Source organism: Aphelocoma coerulescens, chromosome 2, assembly GCF_041296385.1.
Source record: "Aphelocoma coerulescens isolate FSJ_1873_10779 chromosome 2, UR_Acoe_1.0, whole genome shotgun sequence".
Classification (NCBI taxonomy): domain Eukaryota; kingdom Metazoa; phylum Chordata; class Aves; order Passeriformes; family Corvidae; genus Aphelocoma; species Aphelocoma coerulescens.
The window spans coordinates 119,489,493-119,516,866 of NC_091015.1; the positions used below are offsets into that span (position 1 = coordinate 119,489,493).

The 27,374-nt window shown below is 43.1% G+C and overlaps 1 protein-coding gene across 2 annotated transcripts in view; it reads left to right on the forward strand.

Moving 5' to 3' along the window:
* Positions 1 to 27,374, forward strand: part of CABLES1 (Cdk5 and Abl enzyme substrate 1) — a 71,894-nt gene that overhangs the window by 38,281 nt on the left and 6,239 nt on the right. Inside the window, exons 4-7 of one of the 2 annotated variants that reach the window (XM_069004611.1) lie at positions 5,598 to 5,675; positions 15,619 to 15,718; positions 17,200 to 17,356; positions 18,147 to 18,250. In XM_069004611.1, coding sequence (XP_068860712.1) covers positions 5,598 to 5,675; positions 15,619 to 15,718; positions 17,200 to 17,356; positions 18,147 to 18,250 — 439 coding nt within the window. The remainder of the gene's footprint in view (positions 1 to 5,597; positions 5,676 to 15,618; positions 15,719 to 17,199; positions 17,357 to 18,146; positions 18,251 to 27,374) is intronic. The other variant, XM_069004613.1, reaches the window with a different exon arrangement.

A 27,374-nucleotide genomic window follows, 5' to 3' on the forward strand; every position in this document is an offset into this window, starting at 1 on the left:
GATTTTAGAAACAGCTTTTAGACCCAGCTTTTGTATCAAACAGACACATACAGAACTATTGACTTGACTATTGTCTGACTAGCCGCTGGTTATTGTCTTTATCATAAATACATGTGGAATCAAACACTGAAAAGCAGCCCTTTAATTTTAGTCCATTTTGTGCATAAGTAGATCTATTCTCTTGGAATTTCTTACAGCAAATTATACTTACAAGGTATTATACAAATTCCACAGAGAGCAAGTAATTTCTGAGATGTGCATATAAAATCTAGGCCCAAACTTGACAGAAAGTCAAGTTCTGCAAAAGAATGAATAAATATTTGATTTGTAAACTCTTTTCTCCATGTTTTGCAAAAAAGTATTTGTAGCATATGTGCAACATTTTATCTTAATTCATAGATCAGGCATTAGGCCTGACAATATAACTGAGTATTTTTCTTGCTAAGACAGCAGTGAGAAAGCTTCTGTTATTCAACTGGCTTCTTATCTTTATCAGCAGACAGAGTTTTCCAGAATATTTCCACAATCATAATAAAGATATCTTTATCTAGAATATAAATACAATAAGAGACACAGTTTTGGAAATAGTTTTCATCCTATGGTCATAGAGCCACAATGATACTAGCTAAAAATAAAATGCAGAGTTAATGCTTTGTGTCACCCCTTTGTCTAGCAGTAAGTAATCTGAATGCAGACTGTTTTTTCCAGGGGTCTGGATGCAGTCACTGAAGTTAATAGGCATTCTGGATGAAAAAGACCTCTAGAAATATGGATGGATCTGCTTTATGTATTCATCCTAGAACCAACAGTGTTTCTGAGTACCTTAAAACCTTTGAAGCTGGTGTTCTCCCCAGTTCCCTGTGACACAGAGGAGCCACAGGTGTTGTAATGGATAGAAAACCCTCCTGGGGCTCCTTTCCATGCCTGAGACCTTGTCCCAGGTGTTTCATGAATGGTTGTGCAGGATGCAGGCACTGAGCTGGGCTGGAGTCAGGCTCTCTGAGCTTCCTCCAAAACCCCTGACCCTTCTGTCACAGCATGTCAGTCTTTTACTTAAGATGAGGAACCCAATTTTGAAAACATCTACATTGAATATATTGTTGGGTGGTGAATTTGGTGACTGGGCTTTAAAATAGCCAGCACTTTCAGAAGTCGTTTCATTGGCTTGTGACTGTCACAGAAAAGAAAACTGCAGTGTGAGTGATAGCTCAGGGCTCCTCTCTCAGGTAACTGCCCTTGTTTGCATCTCTCAACCTGTAAAGTGGTGTGTCCTTGTCCTGTGGCACTGAGAGCTCTTCCCTCTAAGCCTCAGGGATGACATGTGTTGAGCAACAATGCTCTGGGTCCAGCCTTTGGCAGTCCTGCAGCAAGGCAGGACCTGCTGTGGTTAAAATAAGAGTTCATCTATTTAGCACAGAAAAAAAGCTCCTACAGAAAAATACACAGACTGGAGCTTATCAGCAAGTCCTTGAAAAGCTTCCTGTTGATAGTTCTGTTCACTGGCTAAACCGGTTTCTTTGGATTTGTAGGTCGTGCCTTATTAAAGAAGTTAGAAAATTAGGGTTCCTAGACTGTGTTAGCAAAGGAGTCTTGTAAAACAGCACAAAATAAATTTGAAGACAAAGACAAGTCAACCCTGACATACAAACTAGCACAGGTAGCCACCAGCATGTGGTTTTACCCACTTTACTCAGCAGGTTTGTTGGTGGTAGCCTTCATAAACACTGAAGCAGAAGATTAGCAAAAGTGAGCCACTGAAATGGCAGCCTGAGCCAGTTGAACTAACAGCTCCTGGTGGGAATGGGAGAACAACTCTAGAGTTATTGTATAGAGCAGGTATAAAAAGCAGTAAAACAACGTTCCTCTCCCACCCCCATGCCACTGCTTTCTCAGGTTTTTGTTAGCAAACACATCTAAGGGGATGCCAAACAACATCATGAAAGGTCTCTTTTGCTGCTCTCTTAATTGCACACACATGCAGACTAAGAGGTTGATGATTGGCAGCACCCTCACAGTCCATAATTGCTCTCAGCCACCTTCTAACAGCCCTTGAACTTGTGAGACTCCAAAATGAGGGCTGCTACCCCGACAGCATCCATTGTTTCTGTGTCCCCCTTTGTGTGCAGGGCAGCGGAGCCCTGGCAGTCAAATGTCATCAATCAGGAATGAGGAAAGAGGCTACAGTCTTCCACCCGTGGATGGTGTATGTGATGTATATCACACTGCCTGATGGCAGCCTTTTGGTGCAACACAATCAAACCTAGACAGATGCTGAGGAAAGCAGACATTATTCTTCAAGTCTTTACAAATTACTGATTCTGTCGAGAACTTTGTGCTCATTAAGTTTTTTTTTTTTTTGCAGTATACACTTCATAAAGAAATTGGAAGATTAGCTTTTATACCCTTTGCACATTGTCAAAACTCTCTTGCAAAATTATGGTTGCTCTGAACCATAGTGATTAGTACAACTTTTCGGTGAAATGGGAGCATTAAAGAGTGAAAACCTTTTCATGAGGTGGTTTTAAACATGTCTAGGTGGCACAGTTAGAATCAAGGCATATAAACACTTTCACACAGCTTCTGGATAGATCCTTCAGAGGTGTGCAAGATTCTAGATGCCCTTTGTTGAAGAGTTGAAATCCAGGAAAATACTTTTCCCCCATAAGCAATAATTTGATTTTTTTGAACAGCAATGGACTTCCACTACTTCTCCAAAGCACTCTTTGTGGCAAGTTTCTGGGTTTTCTGCCCCAGCAAACCGTTGTAGGCCTTCAGAAATTTTTTGCTTCCATGCAAGTCATCAGGCCTATACATGAAATGCCATTTTATCCCTCCATGATGAGGATCTGACCACTGCTTTCCCTGCTTCCTTTCCAGTCCAGCTCCTAAAGCTGTTTTGCATCACCCTCCCTCAGCAGCTTTGCAGATGAGGTTTATGTGGCATCCTGGCAGTGGAGGCTGTGAGCTCCTCTCATGCTCTGCCTGGGAGATCTTTGTGTAAAGAGGGTCCGCCGGTTTATGGAAAGAGAGGCAATACTTGGGTCCCAAGGGAAAGAAATCTGAAAAAAAATAGAGGCTGGGCTGGTGCTTTTTATTTCCTTTCTTGTCTGATTCCTTCTGATACACACAGTTCTGTGGTAACTTCCTACTGTTGTCTTTGCTTGTGGACATGGAAGCACCAGTTTGTTTTTCTTTTAAGTATTAAGAGTTGAGTGGTATTTTTAGGGAGGTGTAGGGCGTTGGTGGAAGAGCTGTATTTCCAGAAGCAACCAGAGGGAGGGGGATAATATGCTTAGTGTGGGTACTGTGGTTTTCCGAATTCAAAGATGCTTTCTGATGTCAGCCTCGAAACCTGTGCCAAGTTTCATACATCAGCAAACAAGGCTCCCAGTGAACAAGCAAGCTGTTGTGAGTAGCAACCATTCAGCAGTAAGCAGTGGCAAGCACAAAATTAATCATATGCTGGGTTTTTTTTGCTTGTGGATTGCTGTTCTCAAATGGGAAAAATTATTCCTGCCTGCTCTGTATCTTACTGCCACACCATGAGACTATCTTGTAGGATCTGAGACATTTCCCTTAGGTCAAGAGTATTACAGCATTCAGACAACAATGAAATCGTACTTCATCTGCTGCAGGAGAACTTCCTAAAGCTGTATGCACATTTATTATTAGAAACTCTTCTTCATTAAAGGGTAAATCCCTCTTTGCTTTTAAACGGGCTTTTAAGGAAGAAAATAGGATTGCTGTAGCGGAGTAATCCAGGAGAAGGAAAATCGATCATTCTGCATTTTTCCAAGGATTATGTGCAGCTCTCCTGGGGAGCTAAACCTTTTCCAAGAATGATGACTAAGCTGGTCCCTTAAGGAAACAGTGTTCTAGTAGCAGCGTAACTGGTGGGAGATTCATAGGTGCGTGTGCTGGTTTTTGGACAGCAAAGAGCAAAAGAGCTTGCTAGGGTTTGTTGTCCAGCTTTGACCAGTGTAGGACAAGGGATGAAAAATTCAGGTTAAATCCTAGCATGCAGATCTGTGGGACACAATGTCAGAAGAGTCAACGTTGGAGAGCGGAGCAAGGAAGTGCAACAGCCCTGACAACCAATGTAGCAGTAGGTCCTAGCATTTTCACCACAAGTGGAGATTTTTAGAAAGGTAAAATATCAGTGAATTCTAACACTAATCAGATCAGGAAACAGCACAAATTGCTGCCACTGTGTCTTAGAGGAATTTGACATGGTGCAGCCTGTTGGCCTTTAGAGGGAAGAAGGGTCGGTTGTACAACTGTACAATTCTTGGTGTCCTGAAGGTAACAAGGAAGAAGGGTATATTTGTAAGCAGTTACTTATTGGCATTTTATATCTTACTGCTTGGTCAAACTTCTCTTGGCTTCTTGCAAGTCTTCATCTCTCAAAACTTCAGTAGTGTAGCTACTGGCATTCCGCTCTGTTTTATGGAATGTGGGTCTTGACCTCAAGGTGGTTTTGATGCTCCTTAATGAAATGTCAGAGCTCAATGGCTGAAGGCAACAGTGTGGCTGTGTAACAGGTAGGCTGCTCCAAGCTATTGGATTTAAGGAAAATGGACTCTATCCAAGCTGAAACCAGGACAGTATCACACAGTGACTTTGCAGATGTTGCAGAGATTTGGAGACTGGTTAGAAATGCAAGGCATTTGCTCTAAGAGTGTCCTGGATTCTGAGATAAGCTCTCCTGCAGGTAGATAATGTATGCTTTCATGTAGCCAAATCTTGAGCTAACTGTGTATGAGGAATAAAGGCAAGCCATGCTTAGAGGAGGAGGGATTCAGCCCTGACAGTGACCAAGACACATGTAGTGCTGGAGGACAAATGGCAGGAACTGTGGGATCAGTTATGCCTGAGTGTCAATGCAACATCATAACCAAGAGATCTAGTGTGATTATAGAGCACAGAGGCTGGCAGGGTGTCACGGTTAGACACTGATCTTAGAGGTAAGACCTGGAAGATGTGCAACTGCTGAGGTCAGGGATAAGGAGACAAGAAAGGTGATGTGGAAAAACTGGAGAAAACTCAAGGAGGAAGCTTGAAAACAGTGAAAGGATCTGAAAACTTAGGATAATAGCAAACCTGATTGATGGATGAAGCCTGTTTCAGGAACAAGAAGCTGACTATCAAGGGAGTCCTTTGGTTTAGCAGAGAAAGGTCACAACCAGTAGCCAGAGTGTGTATCACCTGGATTGCTGCTGGATTTGTCTGTTGAATTTCAGCCATTATAGTGAGTTGACAGAATGGTCCTGTGCCTCTCTGGGGGAACTCCTTTCCCTAAGAAAGCATCTATCCTGGATTCCAAGTTACATATTCAAGATAGTCTTCCTAGAAAGGCTGTAGAGGGAATGGGACTCCACTACTCGTTCACTGCTGATTTGCTGGGGCACAGGCTTCAGCACTTCTGTGAAGGCTCTGTAGCACAATATCTGTGAGATGTGGAAGAGGATGGAGAAATTGCCCATTATGGAAGTTTTATGATTGCAAATTCCTCAATGGTAACATCTGTTGCTTTGATTATTGTGGTGGGATTTTTCAATGTTAGTCTTTGATGTCTTTTATTTTCTTTTATATTTTAGAATAGTCCTTATCAGCAGCAGAAGATCCTTCTGTAGCATATTTTCAGTGCTGCCATATCGAGACTGTACCCAAGTCGGGTATGTATATTTATACATGTACTGCATAGTCTTTCTGGGCCTGCATGTAGACCTGATAACAGACACCAGCATGATGGAGGCTAATGCTTTTTACATGTCTGCTCTGAGAAGAGATAAATGCTCTTAGGTGTATTTGTCTTGTGGACCATTACCAGGTTAAAACTACAGCTCTCAATCCCCACTTTATATATATGTGGTGTGGTGTCTTTGATTATTACGCTGGAGAAAACTATCCCCATGAAATCAATGTTCTTGAAAAATGCGCTGTTTTTATTGTTTCTTCTGACTTCACTCATCTTTGACAAAACAAAGACCCTAGACAGCACAACTTTAATTGTATAAGCCATCTTAGCTTTCTCATTCTCCCATGAAAACATGGTGCTACTGTATCTAGATTTTTTGAACTATAAAGAAATATTTGGATTTAAACAGAATACTTTTTTATTTAATACTTTTAGTCACTGGTCAGATTGTTCAGTCAGTGAAGACACTATTTTGGCCATAATATTTTACAAGTTCATAGCTCTCCCTGCAGCTCTGCTTTGCATCCCCTGACATGCTGAGACACTCTAGCTCTGATAGAAAAGTTCCTTCAGAATGAAGTAGTTCTCCAAAGACTGAGGAAGCTTTTAGCTCTTTCAGTGAAACCACAGAAGTGGAAGAAAGTGGATTTGGCTGGAAGACATGGCCTCACAGGCTCTGATGGCCAGCTGGGTGCCTTTAGAGGTGCAGTGCAAGGCTGGGGCGGGCAGTGCTGGTGGGCAGCTGCTCTGTGACCCTGGGACAGGGGGGAAAAGCGTGGCCAACACGGCCACTTGCCAGAGACCTGAGAAGTCCTTGTGGCTGACTTAGTGACTGCAGAGCACAAAATTCATGGGAAATAGTCAATTGATACACTGAGGTGGGTTTGAAAGATCCACAAATCATCTAGAGTCAAATCTATCAACTGTATAAAAGATGAATTTGGCTCATACTTTTCAGCCATGTATTTAGTTCTGGAGAATGATTTGTCGCAATCTCTTTCTGCACCAGTAATTTAAAACAAAGGGAGATTATTTTTATTGCCCAAAGGAAAGGAGGAAGCACCTTTGTTGGAGGGTTGACTTGGTCTGCTCTCTTACAGTAAATTTTAATTAAACTGTGATGACACATCAGGGAAATCCTTGTCAGACTGGCAGATTTGTTCTTTGTTCTTGAGTATACTGTCATTCTTTTATGGTCATCATCCTGTGGAAATTGCCTCTTCATTGAAAATGGAATAATTTTGAAATTCTGATGACTGGTTATACCTTCTAAATTACACCAGTAATGAGCCCAGCTGCAAAACTAAATATTATTTCAACATGTCATGTCTTGTACTGTGCTTGCACAGCAAGAAGGGCATGGGATGAGAAGGTAGCAAGTGCCAATGCACAACAATCCAACCCTGTTCCCTCTGCTGAAAAGCCAAGATTTAAAAAAATGCCCTCTGTCTTTCTTCCAGAGCATCAGAGGAAGAGAGAAACAATTCAGTGGCACCTCCTTCCAGGAACAGCTGGTGCAAAGAACAGATGAGGCAGTATAGCATAAACTGTGGCCACTCTGTTCAGTCTGCACAATGCTTGCTTACTTGCACATTTTGGATGTTGAAATAGGAGTGGGGAGAGACACTGGATACTCTTATGAAGTACTGTAGTGACAGCATCCTTTAGCTTTGTTTTCTCTGGATCTCTGGATTGCTAATGTCTGTCCCCAGGCAAGACATCCCAACTGGTTTGTGTTCTGCAAACATTGCTGAATAGTTAATGAAAAGAAGCAGGTCATTGCAGGGAGCCATGGGCACATCTGAAATTTGACTGGAGAAAGCCCCAGCAGGAGTGTGGGAGAGTAGGATGGATGAGCAGACAGGAGGAATTGTTCCACGTGAGAGGAGCACACAGTGGGCTGCTGCTGCTTCTTCACCTCTGCTCCAACTCACAGGCACTGGCGCCAGTGAGGAAATCTCCAGGCACAGCTGTTTTGTGGAAGCTGCCAGCCCATGTTTTACTGTAGGCAGTACAGAAGAGCTGTACTCTACCAATGCTCGTAGATACAGTCTGCAGGAGCAGATCCATTATAAAAACATGGTAAAAGGCACTTTCTGAAGTCACAACTCTATGTACCTGTCCTGTGTGGATGGGGCAGCACACCCCTCACCAATGAGGTGCAAGCAGTGTACTCTAGAACTGTGGCCCTCGCCTGCCTGCCCTCCATGCAGAGGTCAAACTACAACAGCAAGAACCCTCTCCAAAAACCTCCAAACCATGTTTTTAAGTGGTTGTACCAATACAAATGGAGGTCTAGGCATTGCAGGGAGGAGAGCCATACAAGTACATGAGGAAAATAAGTTTGAGGTGCCCCTGGAATAAGTTTCCTAAATGCTTACTTTTCTTTCTCTGTCTAGACCAGCAGAACAAGTGTGAGAGCAGACATAGCCGGGTGAAAACAATGTAAGGAAAGCTGCATTGCAAGTCAGGAGCTGAAGGAGGTGCTGAGTATCTTGCCTGTTGGCATTCCTTGGCCCACAGTTTCTCTTGATGTTACAACCCAAAGTCATCAGACCCTAGGCAGGGTTTAGTGGTAGCTAAGGGGAGTGATGCAGGTTGTCTTGCACCTGTGAAAAGACTTGTGACAGTGTTATTGCCTCTGTTCTTAATTTAACAGACACAGAGAAAGATTGTCTGAGTGCTTGGCTTTGATGATGTCTTTATGTATTGCTGAAACCATAACACTTTATGACATACAAAGTCATAGTGTGATGCACAGGTTAGAGGCAAGTGCTAGTACCGCAAGTTTGGTTTGTGCAGTTGTCTCTTTTTTCAATGTATTGGAAACCTTAATGGATAAAGGGTTCCTCTTTCTTCTTTAAATATAATATTCTGAAAGAGGTAAGATCCACTTTGTGAACGGTGTTGAAACTTCCTCAGTATCCACTTCTTATCTTCCTTGCCACAGATAAGCATTAATCCCCATCTAATTCTATAGATGGGCAGAAAATTGGAGGTGTTGACCTCCCATTTTTATCTGAGGTGCACGTTGTGCATCCCCTGATGCTGTTGTGGCACACACCTCTGTCAGAGGTTGGTTGTCACCGTGGAAGCTCACAGGAAGCGAAGTTGAGCCTTGATACTGTTCCAGGGCAGGGGAACACGCCTCAGGTCTACAGCACGTAGCTGTCCTACCACACACCCCCTCAACACAGGCATGTAAACCCACATGCTGACCTGCTCTGGGCCCTCAGAGGGGATTTGTGTCATGGCAAACCAAAGAGTGAAGCCATGGATTAAATAAGACTTGAAGGAATTACTCACTTGGAGATGGGCTCCAGATGGTTTGAGATGAATTGGATTTCAGGCCTTTGAGACAGGAGACGGGGATCAGACACAGCAGATATTATCCTTTTAGCCATTAGGCAGGTCATGCTCCGGACACTCGAGTCCCCAAAGAGGAACTGTTACAGCCACAGTCTTCAGGAATGTTCCTGCAGATTTCTGCCCACCCCACTCCCCAGCATGGTGTGTGCAAGGGCACTCTGTTGACCCACCATGTGGCCCCAGCCAGGATGGAGAAGAACCAGGTTCAACTCTGCTTACCCTGGAAAAAGCAGATATCCTGGGCAGGGGAGGAGGGAATCTGTTCTCCATTGCTTGCCTGCTCTTGAGGCTTTTCTAGGCACCACTTCTCCATCAGCTTCCAAGGAAACAACTCTGGCAGTGCCCACAGATGTCAAAGTTGCTCCATGTGGCCAGCAGGACATGGTGGCCTGCAAAAATGCTCTGCATATGCTTGCAGCCAAGTGAGAACAATCCAGTCCTCATTAGTATAGCCTAAGCCATTTCAAAAAAGGGCAATGGTGGTGTATGTCTGTCACTGTTAGAGGTATAATAAAGGAGGAAGAAGGTACCATGTTGTTTTTCTCCCCAAGAATAAAAGCTATTGGTTAGTTGGGTTTATAGTTCTGTTGTGTGGGTTGTTTTTTATCTTTGGCACACACCGTTATGCTCCATGATTTCAAAACGTGTTTTGGAAAAGGGACTTTTTGGACTTGTTTTTATCAATGGCAAAAGCATTCACAGATTGAAATCGTACCTATTCTGATGATATATTTTGTGATGTTGTAAGAACTCTTTTAAGAGCTTTCAAGTTCCTGTGAAGTCCTGTCCAGAAGATTAATCTGGAGAACCTGGGGGAGGAGGAGAGCTGGCAGTGTGACACAAATGCAGCACTGCAGCCTGGTTAGTCTTACATGGAACACTCAAGACCTGGGCTTTCAAGTGACTGCCTGACAGCAGGGCTGGAGGTGATGAGCTACAGGACAGAAAACTCAGAGCATCAGATAGTGCACATCCTTTTAAAAATGGCCAGTTCACCTCATCTTTTATTCTTCGTGGCACTGAATTCATTAAGTGGTTAGAAAGTTACCTGCAGCAGGCATAGCTGCTGAATATTCCTGTCTTGACAAAAATACAGGTATACATCTGACGAAACTTGCCTCCAGCTAAAGGAAATAATGCAGTATGAGTAATCAAATGGATTGAAGCCCAGGAAACAGACCGTTCTTCTGAAGTAAAGCAGCAAGTCATTAGATAAAAAGAATGTGTGTCCTTCTCAGAAATGCTACTAAACCAGCTTCATCCAGTTTCTAAAGATAAATCACTGCTGATTTTAACTTGGAATTTAACTAAATGCTGACCGGAACAATAATGTGTTCAATGATGCCAGGAGCAAGAGGTTTTCAATACCATCACCCCAGATAATACCTAACCAAAATGATCTGTTAGTCCATAGCCCTGGCATTCTGAGCAGCCTTCTTTACCTGAACTCTGCAATCTTTCTTCATATTTAGTGTTTAAACTAGGTAAGAAAGTCATATGCAAAATGAGGTGAGAAGAAGGACTCATGTGAGGTTGTCATGCTGCAGTCAGTTATTTGGCAGGTTAGTGAGTGTAGGAAATGGGGCAATATTTACAGGAGAAATTAGAGCATCTAAATTGCCATATGGATAGTAGCAATAAGCAGACAGCAAAGCAGGATACTCTGTTACATCCTTGCTGTTCTTCCCCAACAGATTTTGTATGCGAGGCAGTTTTGATTAAATCATCAATCTTTAGTGCTTTTCCTGAGCATTTATCATTCTGTAGGCCTGGGGAAGAACAACTATCTGTTTTTAGCCTGTGACAGGGAAACTGAAATATCTCTGCTTTTCTTTACCATCGCCCATTTTCCCCGCTTCTCGCAAATAGAACAAAAAATGAAACCAAGCACATACTAGCTTTACAGAAAGACACAAATCTGAGGCTTTTTTTCTCACAACAGGACATTTCAAAACTAATCATTTCATGTATGAATTTTATAGAGCCACCATTACTCATTCTTGTGAGTTGCTGTGTTCCCTTAGGTTGAAATTAACCAATAAATCTCCAAAAGCTAATAAGTTTAAATTTTGAACTTTAACTCTCTGTTGGGCAAAACATCAGGAAAAGAGCTGGCATGCTGACAGCTAAATATCTTTGGAGAGAGAAAAAGGAGGCTGGCCCATTAGAGCCATCTTTCCAGGAGTTTTTTTGCTCCTTCTCCCTGTAAATTGCAGCTGGAGTTGTTCTGGCAACACTAATGGCATTAGGATCTGAAAGCTCTTGATCAATTATAGCAGGCAGTCTCAGGCAGCTGGAGATCTGCTGCTGGACTGACTGGCAGTGTGGCTTTTCCAGAGCTGTCATTGTCCTTGTCTCTATAAACAGAGATGATAAGTAGGAATTATTTACATTGATGGGTGAGAATGGCATCTTTTCTTGATGTCTCATGAACCTCTTTTGCTTTTAGAATAAATCTTAAGTCAGGAATAGCTAAGCATAAAATATAGGCACAGAAGTCTGACATCTCTAAACAACAATTATCAGATTCCTTTTTGCAATAAGCAGAAGGCTTTTTCATGTATCTAGAAGTCTGTTTAATATTTCATGGACTCCTAAATTATTCACAGGTTAGAGTGCTCAACTGTTACTGTCATTTAAAGAGCAAGTGCCCAGCAGGAGTGTTGCATGGGACTTTGTAGATCACGTCAAAGCATAACATTTGGTTCATTAAAGAAGTGTTATACTTCCAAAGGTAACAGCATCCAATTTATACTCTCTTAATCCTGGCCTGCCTAATAAAAGACAGGATGAGATTGCTTGTTTGGATCCTTATCTATCTGCTCAGTAAAACTTTTCACCATCTGACAACAAATCTGGGATCCTATGTCACCTGGTATGGTTCCAAGAAAATCTGTGAACTCTGTTAGATGGAGAAACTGTCATTTTTTTCTTGCTAAGGAAACTATCCAGTCTGGCTGCTCAGGAGGCTGCTGGTCTCACTCCCAAAGCCAGAGACTTTCACTGCTGGGACTGAAACCCCTTCCCAGTGGGTGGCTCCAGTGTCCCGATGGGTCCCCACTTGACTCCTCACACCCCCCATTCAGACCAGATTTCCTCACCAGTTCAACCCCAGGTTTCCCATGGCAAAGACTCAGATGTCTCGTTCCATACAGCCGCTTACTCACGGTGCAGTAACACAGAAACAGCTCAAGCTGGTGCCTCTGAGGAGGATCCCCAAACAAGGAACCCCTGGGCTTTTACACCCTCACAGTCTCCCCGAAGTCTCCTCTTCCTCCTGAGTCTTTGGCTCCTGCCCCCCTGCTCTCTGTGTCCATCCACCTCACTGGCTCATGGCCTTTATCTCCTTTGTTACCTCGCTGTGTTTCCCAGTGTCCATTCACTGGCTGGTGTTACCCACCTCCACACCCTCTGTTATCCCAAAGGCTGGCAGTTCATGGCCTCCCTTCTCAGGATCCTACCCAGAGCTCTGCATTTCAATCTGCATCTCAGTCTGCAGCTTGTGAGCCTGGCTACTTGGGCCAGATGTATTCCTCAACATTCTGCAGTCCTGGGTAGCCAAGACAATACATTTTGTTTTGAGGGTAGTTTCTAACGCTGCTCAGCCTTCCAGAAGTGGTGTCCATGAATAGAATATCTAGAGCTTGACATTGATGTAAACCAGGGTAACTTCCCAAACTTTGTCAGAAACTGGAATCTAGTTTTTTGCCTCCTAAGGAAATGTTATCCCTGATCTTCTCATTTTCTCAAGCTTTCCCTGCTCAAATAAGGTGAAGGTAGTAAAATTAAGTTCCTATGGTTTATTTTTGGTTTTGGGTGTCTGCTTGAATTCCTTGAAGTTTCTTAAACAGCACTTTTGGAAATAAAGCAGGAAAATCAAAACTGAGGAAGAGGAGGTAGGAAGTTTTCTTTATTTAAATGCCTCTTTGGCAAGGACTGTCTTTCCTACTCTGCATTTTCTAAGCACTGCTTACTACTGGATATTGGTTTGTGCAGTTCCTGAGTCCCACTGGTAATTTAAATACCTTAAACACAGTGAAAGCTTGATTTGTTTTTTTATATGAAGTGCCTGTCCTCCATATGCTTCTGCCTCGCAGAGCCCCTTGGCTGTGGTGCCATGCCAAGGACATTTGTCCTAAAGAACCTGGTGGCAGTGGATGGCCACACTGGTGCAGTGGCTTTACCCAGACAACCATCCTGACCCTTCCCCAGGCATAACTCACCCTTTTGGAGTGGGCTAAGGGAAAGCATCCCCCAGATCTTTCCTAGTTGTTCTTGGGATGTTGGGGCTGTGGGGAGGAAGCAGCTGTGCTGGGACTCCCCCCAGCAGCAGGCTGGCAGCCTTTGGGCTTGCTGTCCCAGCAAGAGCTTTTCTGAGGGATTCTTGAACTCTTTGTCTTTAATAGGAGTGAGGGAAAATAAATAAAGGCTTGTCATGCAAAAGTTTTATTAGCTTGCTGTAGGTCATACTGATAGGGAACTCAAAAAGGATACAGTAAAGTTGCTTAGGAATTCCTTATGAGGTGTTAACCAAGATCTTTTATGAGAGAGAGGAGGATGTGTATAAGCCAGGATGAGCCTTTCTGTTTATACACTCATAAGAAACTGCACATTGTTTACCACTGATTTTCCTCAAGAGAGAGAGTTTAATTCTCTGGTTTATGGACAGTTTTCTCTCCAAACAGAATATTTTATTACTCCATTTTACAACACAGGCAGTCATATACTATCGAGAAATACAGAGCATATGTAGAGAAGGGGAGCACCCCAAGTAGCCTTTGCAAAACAGGGAGAATTACTGCAGTGTTGCAGTAAGGTCCTGAAAGGAGAATCCTCTTTGGAAACATCAAAAAGATGGGGAAATGGAGGCATTAGTGTCCATCCATCTTCAGCTAATGTCCAGGAATCATTCCTGTGTGTGCTTGCACTTGCCAGCTGACCATGCTCCCTGCTTCAAAAGCTCTGATTTCTTTCCAGTCCCCAGAGCTGGCCTTTATTTTTTAAAGCTGCTGTGCTGACTCTTCAAAGCGTGATGGATTTCCATTTGATGAATGGCAGAGTTATCCGTCCATGTCTGTTAATTACACGGAAAAATTTCTCTGTGACATGTTTTCAGAGTTGTAACAGCATTATTTATTGCTCTGTGTCTGTAAGGTCTTGAGTGGAATGAAACTACACTGTTCTGGTGTCAGGTGGTTCAGATATTTGTTTTCATTTTGGGGTTCAGAGGCTTCCTCAAATTGTGTGTTTGTTTCATAGATAAGACCTGCTGAAATAGTTACAATTTGGCATTTATCTCTTTGAGAAATAGTTCCCTTAAGCACTTTCTGCGCAGGAGCAGAGAGGCTAATACCATGCTTCTGACAGAGGGTTATTTTTACATAATTACTTGTCCAGCCCCTCAGTAACATGATATCAGGAAACAGGAATGATAATATGACACTGTGCTAAGTGAACTCCAATCAAGAAACTAAGAAGACTTTGTTGAGATTAGAAACTTGATACAGTCTTTTCCTTTGTCACTGAAGTATGTTTTCCAGCAGATAGATGTGTTGGATTTTTCCAGCAGTGAGGTACATGGCTTACTGGGGACTCATGATAGCAGTGCTTCAGAGAAATAAAATGTGTGATAGGTTGGAGAGGAGGGACAAGGAAAGAGGGTGTATTGTATGTCAGAGCAGGAGATAGCCCAGCCCTGTGACTGGGTGAAGAGCTTGCAGGGCTTCTCCCAGCCTCCATGTCAGCATCTCTCCCACACAGAGTTTTGAGCACAAACTTGGACCTCGGCAGCAATCAGCCAGGAAAATACTGCAAGATAAATATTATGGAGTTCTGTACAGCTGTCATTTGTGAAGCACAAATTTGCTCCTAGTGTTTTTTACCTTTGCTCACATTTTATCATGAGGCTAAAGCATGGGATATACCCTGCTTGTCTCAGGCATCTCATTTATCTCCAAATGGAAGATGCTGGGTGGGTCAATCCTTTTAAAGTAGATCCCCAAGTTTCCATGCCAGGGTCAGGGAGAACTGGGTTTCTCCTGTCAGTCTCCAGCAGCAGAGTCACTGGGCTTTTGCCACTCTCCTGTGTTCTTGGAGGAGCAGGAATCCTTCCTGGAATCTTCCATGAGAAATTACCTCTGTTTCACGTAGGAGAACAGGGGTATGTGGCCTGGGAACATCTGTCGGCCAGATACATGGCAGTCTAGTGTTCAGGCTGGATTGGTGTATCTCACCTGAAGTGGATATGACTTCCAGTTCCTTGCCAGTGCCAGGTTCTGGCACAGGTACCCAATGAAGGGGAACCTTGCTCTGCACCGTAGGTGTGGTATGAGCTGCAACCATGAACAAAGTGGGGGTTTTCCCTGTTAAGTGTGTGGAACACACACTTTGGGAAGCACAACACGAGGGCTTCCCATAGGAAGAGTTGTCTGATCTGTGCTTTGCATTGGCATGTCTGGATTAATGCTGCACCTTATTTCAGCACTGGGTGGTGGAAGGTGAACAGGGCACGTGTATTAAGAGCTTTTTCTGCTCTTCTTTCTGCTTCCCAGGGATATGAAGCTGGATGGTGGACGCCAGTGCCATTCTACTGGAGTGTGTCTGAAAGACATAATTGGTCTTGAAGGTGTGGAGCTCGGAGCAGATGGGAAGGTGGGGATGCTTCAGTTCCTACTCCCTTACATTTTATTTTGTAAGGGGAAAAAATGGCTTAACTAATAACAAGTGCAAATATAATGTGCAGTGTAACCCAGTAGTTAAAGCACAGTATGTGCAACTGTAAATAAGCTTAGCAGAAATTCATGAGGACTGTCCAAGCTGTCAATGCAGACAACTCTGTATCCATGAAGAAATTTGCCTCTGGCAATATCCAAGTCTGTAAAGCGTTACTGAATTACACAGCCTTCCCCTGGCTCTAGCAGGAGGTATCACTGCAGGGTATATTGTTAGGAGCTTGAAAATAATTTCTGGTGAGAGTTGTAGCTGTAATCCTGTTTGCTTTCAATTGTGTTTAATAGCACTTTGCTTAATAATATATTTTTCCAAAGAGCAGGAAGACAGTAGCACAAATCTGATGAGTCTTTCAAAATCCAAGAGTTCATTCTCTTGAATAGAATAAGCAAATATGAATCTTCAGGGAAATGATCAATTTTAAGGAAATATGTAGAGGAGAGACAGTTTTGATCATAGAAGAAAATGTTTATTCCTGAAAGCTAATTTACTTTCGACAGTTCAGTTTACTCAGTCTGCTGTCATATATGGATTTAAAGGCCCTGGGTCAATGCTGCTACAGGTTGTGCTCACCTGACCAGGTGTCAGGCCAGCCTACAGGTTGTAAATTCCTGAGGACAATCTGTCTGCCTATAAATAATGAAAGCTCACATTTTTTATTTGATACCTGTTCTGACCTCCTCGTAAACCAGTCTAGAGTCTCAGCCTCGGTTTTTTCCTTCAATGCAATGTTATTTTTGGAAAATAAGCCAACAAGAAGCAAGGCATAGCTTTTTCTTGGCCAGGGGTACAAGCAGAGAATCAGTGCACTCTAAAAATAATTTTGTCACAAGTTACTCATTCACACTTAGTCCATGGTGGGGGGTAGTAAATGATCCCCCACAACCATTGCTGTGAACTGGAGCTCACTTATTACATCAATAAGACTCTGTCAGACAAAGCCCTAAGGAAGAAAAATAGCAGAGAAAGTGCTTCAGTTTAGCAATGTTTAAGTGATTTGCCTCTGTGTGCTGAGGGACCTATAGAGATGATGCTAGTTCAGTGAAGAAGCTGCTGAAATGTGGTACAGAGAAGGCCCACTGGAAAAAACCTGACCAAACTGACATATTTTTAAATCTGACCCTTGAGTAGGATTTGGTAAATCCAGTGTATTAGAGCTTGTGTGTACGTGTGTTTGTTTTGCTGAAGAATTAATGCCTTTGCAAAAGCATTTTTTGCATGGATAAACTGACTGCACTGAAGCAAATGTAGGTGACTGGTTTTTATTATCTGTGCCTAACTACTAAATCCAGAAAATCTTCCATTAATTTGGCTTCTCTTGATTCCAGTTGGAATGCACCAAAGGCATCCCACTGCATCCAAGCTGGGCTGAAAGTAACTCTGTCCATTTTTTTTTTTTTTAGACAGTTTCTTACACACAGTTCCTATTTCCCACCAATGCTCTGGGAACTCGGAGAAACACGATAGATTCCACCTCATCTTTCTCCCAATTCCGCAATGCAAGCCATCGTAGCCTTTCTTTGGGAAGAGCTAACAGCACCCAGGGAAGCATTGATGCAGGTAACTTCTCAAGTGGCTTGTTTTAATATCCTTGGGTACCCTGATGGTAGGCAGTTATTTCAAAGGACTGATGTGTTTCAGCCCTCCATTAGCTTAAACTAAGTAAAATATAGTCTTGTGTTGTGGGTGGAACACAGTTCATTCCATATTTGCTTAGAAAGCTTGCTTGTGGGGGATGGAAAGTTAAATAAACAAGCACGTTGGTTGTATTGACAGCCCCGATGGCACCCGGCGTGCCTCCTCCTGTCATCAGCATTGTTTGTTCCTCCTGCTTCAGGCTTATCCTTACCTTCCTTTGCTATGGAAAATTTACAGTGGCAACACAGTAGTCATAAGCTGAAGGTGTAAATTCCACTTGTGACCTTTGTTAGGCTGGAAAGGGCTGTGTTTACAAAACCGGACACGAAACATAAGCCAAAGCACTATATGCTTAAGATATTTTGGCATGATAAATGAGACGAATCAAAACATTTGCTTGAACAGATGAAAACTTGTTGCTGGGAATAAAAGTCATTGTGGAGCTTTATATAATTCTGCAGTTCTCTAAGCCCTAAATTCACATTTACCAGGTAATTCATAAGCTGTAGGTCCTCTATATCTTGGCAGATCACCTTAGTATAGAAATGCTTAGAGTTGTCAAAATTTAGAGCAATTTTTCATGTCTTTAAAAAGTCTTGAATGGAGATAATATTGTGCATTATCTGTGAACTCGCTTGCCACTTCTGTTAAGTCCGGAGATTTCTTGATGTAATTCATTCATTTCTTCTATATCTAAACTGTTGTTTTATAGGTAGTGACCTGGGAGACTTTGTTGAATACGACCCAAATCTTTTAGATGATCCACAGTGGCCATGTGGCAAACATAAGCGGGTTTTAATATTTCCTTCATATATGGTAAGTGATTCTGTGTAGGACAGAGAAATTCTGGTGACAAAATTCTGAAGGTTGAGGTTTCATTTGGCATATTTTAAGAAGACTATTATTATTTTTAATCTACTAATAAGAGCTGTTCAGAATGCTTTGTTCTAAATGACAGTTACTTCTCGAGACATGTTAAAACAAACTCATGGAGGTATTACAAAAGCAAACGCTTTTATTACCACTGTATTTCATAAATGCTTTAGATGAAAGGCTTGCTCAAACAATGCACCCATTCATTGGCATTCGGAGGAAAATATATACTTCCTCAAACTGGCATCTATTACAAAACAGGAGGATGCCCACTGGGGTTTTTCTGAAGTCATGAAGCTACGCTGTGTTTTGATGCTAATCATTCACTTCTCTGAACAGCTTTGTTTCCCAGGTATTTATTTCACCATGGGATATTTCTTCCTTTGATTGCAGCAATTGTGAGCAGAGTCTGTATATTTCTCACTATATCCAAACCCTTAATGATACAGGCACATAACTGTTCCATGGTCTGTCCTCTGACTAAATGTTTTCCTTGGTGACAGACTTTTGTTGCCTTTTTTTTTGGTTGCTCAAAAAACTGTTTTGGCAGGACTGTTGCAAAATGCAGTGCAATCATATACGTGTGAGCATGTATCTGTCTGGATTATACATCCAGAGTAATAGTAGGCAGTAGGGAAAAGATTCTTCTTTTTTTTCCCCCCAAAGTGGTCACCTATTACTCTTATCTCTGTAAAGATATGATAGGATTTGAAACACTGAGGTCTAAAGTGTTGTCCATGTTCTTGTTTAATTTGGAACAGAAGACATGATTTAAGAAACTGCTAATGTATGTGAAGATACAGCCTTGGTATGTTCTTATCTGCCCCTACCCCAGGGGTAGTTTGGCTTTTGGGTGCTCCTTCTTCAAAATAAGCTCTGTTTCATGTAGGTTGAAGATTATCTCCATGCTAGCAGGAATGTTCTGTCTGTTGCACACAGAGGCTTAATTGAGTTCTGAGGCTGTGTTTATGCTAGATTTTCAAATGGGAAGTCCAGAATGTCCTCTGCTTACTTGCTGTCAGTTTTCCTTTAAGGGTTGGCGAGTTATTTTTTGGCTGCCAACCCACAAAGTGGCAACCTTTTATAGCAGCTACATCTGTGTGGGAAAATATTTGTCAGGTTTTGATATGGTTACTGTCATGGACAGGGAACTATCTTCCCTCAAGGAGAAAGACATTATTAGCCAACATCCAAAGGGAACATAGCTTTAGCAGTCATGGCTCTGTTTCTGACCTTCCTCAGGCTGCGAGTGTCTGCCAGGCAGTACAAGTCCCCATGGATCACCTGAGATCTTTGATCCCTTTGTAACTTGATGTTGTCGTGGACATGGTTAAATGAGTCAAACAGGGGCAGCCAGGATGGCATCCCGCAAGGGAGTTCTCCATCCAGGAGTGGGTGTTCAGTGCCATTCTTCTCCACATGCTGGTTAACCACAGCATTTCAAAGTCTTGTATTTGTACTTCTGTTGTGAAAAAAAGGAGCTGCCTGGGGATTTGACAGGGGTATGACTAGATGCCCTAAAGGTGAAAAATGGGCTTCAAGGACAATTGTTAAAATCAGTGTCAGTGTTTATCTAGAATATATTTGCATTGACAGGGATCTCCCTGCTTTTTAATTTTCTCTGGGGATTAATTACTGCTGTGTCTGGAATAATGTCTTATTTCACAGTTGAGGGGGCTTTTCCTGAATTTGCCTTCCAGACATCACCTTTTCAGCACTGCCTGAGGGTCTGTGGGACACCCATCTCCCTTTCTGCAGGCAAGCGCTAATCTAAGAAAGGGTTGAAGGACATTAAGTGCTCTCTTTCCTTTGTTGAGGGGAATCACAGGCAGGTGCCAAGGTCTCTCTCAGCTGGGGTTTTGCCTGCCCGCAGCCAAAGCAGCATAGCTGTGATGCCGTGCAGGAGCTGCACGGCTTTGCAAGAAACTGAGGGGCAGGTGGTTGTTCTTCAGTGCTCAGCTGAAAGATGTGACAAGGTGCTGGTGCTTCCTTCAGCTGGGAGAAGGAAAAAAAGGTAGTGCTGGAGTGTCCTGGGAGCTTGTGAGTTAAATAGGGTTTTGCAGTTTGGGCAAGGGCTTGTGCATACAGCTGGTGAATCTAAGGCCATACTGGCTATGCAGGAGACTTTACTCACATTTGTTTTAGACTTTCCTGACTCTACTGCATTCCCTCTCCCTGCAGTTCACATCAGTGTGAGCAGGAGCATAATAGGCTGATGATTTCAAGTCATTTTCTCTCCCCACCCCCCAGTATAAAAAGCAGCGCACCCTGCAATTAAAGCACATTGCAGTCTGGGGGCCAGCGAGAGAACTGTGGTCTTTTCCTGACTCTGCACAGCCACTGCAGCAGTGCCAGACCTCTGCCAAATGACCGCAGAGGCCGGGAGCAGCCGCTGGTCCTGGGCGGAACGTGGCCGTAATTGCTGCCTCTCGCAAGTGCCAGAGCAGCTGAGAGCGGCTCTGATGTCAGCGCCCAGCTTTTTGTTGTGCATGGAGAGATGCAGCTTGTAATTAAAGTTTCGTTACTTGGCCAGGATTTAGCATTAATGCTTGACAGCTGCAAGCTTGTAGATACTCCCCTCACCCCTCCTTATGGATATCAGAGCAATTAATGGGGGGAAGGTGTGGAAGAGGAGTGGATGCTGGGCTGCGGCGCTGCCTGCGGGATAGAGCTGCATGCACTGATATTACTCCCATGAGCCTGGCTTGTGCTTTGCAGGCCAGGATTTCTCTGCTGGGAAAGCTTTGTTGAGGTCTGTGTGAATGCTGCATCAGTAAACACTGCAGGCTTTATCCTGAGACATAAGACAGACAAAATGTGTGGTCTGGCTTGGAGTTTACTCAGAAATACATGCAACTGGCACTCTATGTGCTCAATTTTTGTGGAGCCCAAGTTTATAATCACTGTCGTTGACTTTATAGTCTTTTAATTTTACTGAGCTGAATTAGCCCTGACTCTTGGAGAGGAGTGTTAGCTACAAGTCCTCAGCTGTTTTCAAGGAGGAGCTGAACTTCCTCCTTGAAGATAGCTGTGGGCAAGGAGAAGTGCTTTTGGTTTGGTTGGTTTTTTTCTTTTTGTTTTTTTTTTCTTTGTTTTTTTTCTTTTTTTTTCTCTAGGGAAGTCCTAGGCTTAAAAGAGCATACACTTTCCTGTCCCATTTCTAAAAGTAATACCCACAAATTGCCTGTCATGGGACAATTTTGAAAGTATTCTTCAATACTTTCCCAACACAAACTCTACGACTTCTATTCATTGTATTAGTTATATTTAAACTCTGGTCAGCCCTGGAGAAATTATTTCATTTTGTGTTGTCTTTGTAGGAGAGTCTGCAATCTCTGCTGCAATATAAACAGTAAGAGGTAGAAAAAATTCTTGCTGGGGAGTGGGGGGGAAGGGAAACATCATGTCATGCTTAACAGATGTCTTCCTGGCTGATACTGCTGAAACAGGAATTCGTGCAGATTCTTAAATCTCTAGAACAGGAACTTTATCTACTCGACTGAGCATTAATTTCTTTCCTCGAATCTCATGTTGATTAGCATACATGCAGACTCATCAATGCCCCCTGGTCTCTCTGCATTCTTTCCAGCAGGAACTCCTTCTGTGCTGAACTAGAAAACTCATTCACAACAGGCTTGAGGTGATCCTGCAGTCCTGCCTTTGTTGGTAACACAGAAACACAGGAGCATGTTAACTGGTCACTGTGTGCTGCCAAAACTTACAGCAAAAGAAGAAAAGCCCAGATCAGCAGCACGTTGACTTTGAGTGACCCTTCTGTCGTTGCATCCCTGAAATATCCATCCATCTGTGCTTAAGGGATACATGTGGAATTAGGTTTGGGTACTGAACTACGATGTCACTGTGTTGGTTTAATAATATAAAAATAAATTGACATCTCGACAGCACTAATAAGAAAAGCATGTCACAAAAGTCTGCAGAGCTGTTACAGTGCCTGTCTGCCAGCCTGCACTTGCCAGGTACCGCCATAGCAGCGAGCACAGCCAGGCTGCATTATTTAATATTAGTCCTCCAGTGTGATTTTCAAATTAGAACTGCTTGCTGTCCTGGCCCTTTGGTCTAACAAAAGCCCTGCATGATGATATAATGCATTTGGTCTCTCATTCCCCCATTCTGTCTTTCATGAGGAGCACCAAGGTCAGGAAGACTCCGCTACAGCCAGTGTCCTTCAGTGCTGTCACCCTGTTCTTCGAGCCACTTCCGTAGTTGTATATTAAGTATCTCCAGACTGCTTTTTTAACAGCTGCTGACCTTGTACCCAAAAGTCTCAGGGAGCAGAGGATTGCAGTGGTAGATAATCATATTTAAACCCTGCGCTCTATACATTTGATGTTATGTTTGGCTGAGACTCCAATAAACAATTTTTTTGTAACAATGACACACTGTATTAATTGAGAATAATTCCAGAGCGTTAACATTATAAGATAAACTGGTGTCCTTCCATGTATTTAATTTCAAAGAGGCAGTTTTGAGACTATTTGCCTTGTGAAATTCAAAATCTTTCAGTTTAAGGTCCTTGAATGTTAATAACTTTGTAACAACAGAAACATCTTATTTTAGTCTATCTTTTCCTTTTTTAGAATTTTACTATAATTCGGAATCACTGCCATTTTCCATCACAGTTTAAAGTCTCTTCACTATCAGGAATTCCCATATATATCCATCATAAGCCGTAAGTATATGAATTAGGTTACTGGCAGTTGATAGGTACATAGCTGGTCACTTATGGGATGCATTGAAGTATTCAGAGAATGCAGAGTCATTGACTTCTTTTCACTTCTTGTGTGGCTGAGAACTTATCAGTGACCTACTGAAAGTCTGTTTCAGGTACCAGTCTTCCATCTGCTCTCTGTAGAGTAGATTTATCAGGGGTACACAGTAACAACAGCTGAAGAGAGCCTATCATATATCTTTCATTTTATTCACCTATTTTATTCTGATTTTATCCTTCTTAAGCTAAGAGATAGAGGCATCCAAGGCTGGATCATCTTTTACTGGTGGCATGCCAAAGCAGGATTTATTTTCAACAGTATTTCATCCTGCCAGTCTTTCCAACCATTTCAGGAATCCTCTCTCCTCCCATATTTATGAAACTATATATACAGCTTTCCTATGAGAAAGCAGCTGCTTGAAAACGCTTGTGAGTAACACACGAGCTGAGCTCCAAGTTCAAAACTGCCATCCACGCAAAAAGTGTGCAGAGTAGAGACTTGGGCTGAAGCATTTATCATGCTGTCCAGGCATCTGTCAGCTACCATATATCAAGGCTTTCATTTGTCTTGTGCCTTCCATGGCCAAACTAAAATTTACATATACAGATTTGTATACAGAGAACGTAACAGAGCCCACGAAGGAGTATTGCTGAATGCTGAACTGAAATGTGTTCCGTGCAAATAAGCTGTGAGAAACAAGACAGACGGTTCTGGATGACAGAAGTTAAAAACATTGGAGATTAGAGTATGAGAGACAGTTTAGTAGTTCCCAGTGCCTTTTTCATGTGTCTGACAGCTCTGGGAGTACAGAGTGCCTGGCTGGTAGGGAATAATATTATGTATAAGAAAGCATGTTTGGAGATAGAGAAAAGCTGTTCTCCTTTTAGGGAAATATTTGCAAACCCTTCATAAAATTTGGAGCATCAGTATTGATCAGAGCCCTGACACAGGCAATACCAGAATTGTCCTGGACAAACAGATGTGTATTTTTCCTCACATGGCGACTTCGTTTGGGACACGCAGGCAACTCAAGTGCAATGAAACAGAAGTGTAAACACTGAGCAGGGAGCAGGCCAAGAAGGATGATGTTGTGTCCAAGCCCTCCCCTGTCAGATCCCAGCTGGTCCTTGTGGGTTGCTGAACCACCCCAGAGCTATCCTCTGCTCCCTTACTCGTGGGCAGGGGCAGTAGTGAGGGTTGCTGCTCAGTGCGAAGCTGTCTGCAGGGTGCATGAGGTGCCCTGGGCAGGATCAGGGTTGGGGACCAAGATTTCTTTGTAGCCTCATGAGTGCTGTGCCCCAGAAGGAGGGGTACTTGGGTGCCTCGTTAGAAACCATCTGAAAGGGCAACTGATTGATCACTCAACAGATGCTAATTCAGCATTGATTTTAAATTACCTCTCAACAGATATTCTTTAGGGTTTTTTTCTGCCTGCCTCTTGGATGGGCAGAGTCCTGCATGCACAGGATGCATTTCTGTAGGTACCAGCTGGACAAGCAGCATCCCATTGCTCAAAGTCTGGCTTCTACAGCAGCTACGAATGAAAAAAAAATCAAGGAACAGAAAAAGAACTTGCACAAATCCTTTTCTTGAGAATAAGGGCAGTTAGCTGAGCTCTCCAGCATGGCACTGACAAGATGAGACAGCTGCCTTAGAGCCAGTGTGTTCAAACATGCTGCCGTTATCCTGTTACATGAATCAAAACCAGCACACACCAGCTTTCATCTGGATTTCATTATTGTGATTTATATCGTAGAGACTGTTGTCTTGCAGGAAGCAGCAGTATTCAGAGTTGGAGAGGGGGAGATTCTTATCAACAGGACAAAATTGACAAATCTCTGTGTTTAAAAATAACCATACCTCTTTACTGTTCTCAGTTTTAAGCTGCCTGCTTAGTCTCAAGCCTCTGAGTGCTTTGCTTTAAATGAAATTTTTTAAAAGAGCTTTTCTCCTTCCAAAGAGAATTTAGCTGAATTCTGGCAAAGCTCCCACAGGCTGGAGGAGTCCCAGGTAAAACATGCCGGTGCCTGCAGAGCAGCCGTGGGGAAAGGTGCATCCCAGGGGGCTGCTGCTGCTGTCTGCCCCTCTGCACAGTGGCCCCCAGAGCTGGGGTCACCCTGATACTCACTTGTTAGAGGTGAAAACAGCTGAAACTCGCTGTCTGGCACAACTTCTGTGCAGCCCTTCAGCTGAGGCTGGAGGATGGACAGGCCCTCCCACCGCTGCTGTTCCCCTTCTCTTGGGAAGTGGTTTCTATTGTGCACACAAGCAGGGGAAGAAGATAACCTGGAGAGAGCTCAAGGCAAGTTAATTAAGATAAAACTAAGAGCTCTGTGGTAATGGAGAACAAACAGTGGGCAGTTAGGCTTGTAGTTAAACATGAAATAAGGTGTCAGGTAGCTTTGTACAGTAACACTGAGCTCACTATATCTAGGATTACCCAAGACAACCAAAAAATACTGGTAGTAACTAAAATCATCTTTACATTTAGTAGGATGTATGTGCTTTGTGTCTCTTGACTCTGTGAGCAAGAGCAGCATGGACCCATGTTTCTGTACCCCGAGTAGCAGACAGCAGTGGTCTAAATTAGAGGTGGCTTGTTTTAGTGTCCTCTTGTAGCAGTACTGAGAGGAAGCCTCTTAACACATAAAACTCCCAGCATATCTGTACATCAGCAGCACCCAGCTTGCTGATGATCCTTTGGCAACAATACCAAGGAGTAGGCAGGCAGGCTGCAACATTCCAGGGAAAGAAAGGAAAGGAGTAGTTGTTAAGATCTTAATTCTTCTTTAGAGGGCTGAGCCGTGCCAGGTGAGACAAAGCATGTGAGAAGCTGTCTGCAGTGAACAGCTGCACAGTGCATGCATACATCCTTCCAAACTCAGCAGGGTTAAAACCAGGCAGGCCCACACATTCCATTGAAGGCTTTCCCACCTATCCCGGGTAGGGCAAGGCTTCTCCTCCCTGTCTTTTCCTCTCTTCTTCAGGTGTGGCAGCACTTTGCCTGCTTCAGCATCAAGGCAGCTTATGAATTTTTAACCTCAGGGGCACTGCACTGTCTGCCTGAACCTGCAGTCAGACTCATCCATACACGTGCAGGGCAGCAGGTGTGGCTGAAGGGTGTTGATGCTGCAGAATGGCCCATGTTTTAAAACGTGCATGACCATAACAACACCCCGTGGCAAAAACTTGATTTTCCTCTCTATTACAGTGTGTTTGCCTCAAATACTGCTGGGCACTATTCAGGGGAAACACATGCTCTGCTCTGTTTTAAATTCCTATAATTCCTAGTAATTCAGTACCGTATCTCCTAAATAAAGTGCAGGAAAAGTTAGGTGTGTTTTACTCTCCTTCATGCTCATTTTGGAAACAGAGAACAACATGACTGGATAAAGGGAATTGTCTGCTTTCTCTCTAGAGCCATTGCACTTTGTATTCCCAAGCCCTTCCATATATTATTTTAATGATTGAAAAAAAAGCCTGAAAGCATATGCAGTCAGTCTTTTTGGCTGATTTTGATTCCCATGAGGATATGTTGCAGCAGAGCTCCACCTTCTATAAACGCTTAACATGCAGCAATGCCAAACATTCTGCATGCCTCTTTCCACCTCCTGTTATTTGGTGTCAGCAGCCCTTTGCCATAATACAAATTAATCAAAACCAGAAATTAGAAGGGAAGTATTATTTTACAAGCCAGGAGAATGCACTGCTGCTCTTTTACATGCTTGAAGCTGCCAGGGAGCTGGATGCCTGGGGACTAGGCTGTCCCCCAGGTGCCCAAGCCTGGGCTCTTCTCCACTTCTGTCCACTTCTGCCAAAGCATGGAAGAGAATTGACACGTTTCCAAGATAAAGGTTGGTTTGTTGTTGAGCTGGTAGATTTTGGCCAGGTGAGTGGTGACAGAGGATTTGGGCAAAGTGCTACCTGAACAAAGACTGAGGGAGCGAGAGAAGTGCAGGGCACCCACAGGTGCAGGTGCTTTGTTGGCCAGGAGAACCCTCTGCAACCTAGGGAGATTCCTTAGGTTGTAACAAAAAGGAACAGGAAGCTCAAAGGAAATAGACTGTACACTTTGAATGTTGTCCTGACTCTTCTGTCCACTTACTGCCTAACTTAGCACAGCATTACTGCCTTCCACTCTACTGGGTGACCTGCCATATAAGCTAATTACTTACTTTATCGTAAATGTATGCTGTAGCAGTCAAGAGTTTGTACCAGTGGTTTCTTTGAAGAATCACTTTGAGAGAAACTCACAAATGTGTCTCAGAACCACATGGAGGTATGCCCAAAAATCTGGTCATCATATCAGTTATTGTGGTGATTTTTTTGTTTGTTTT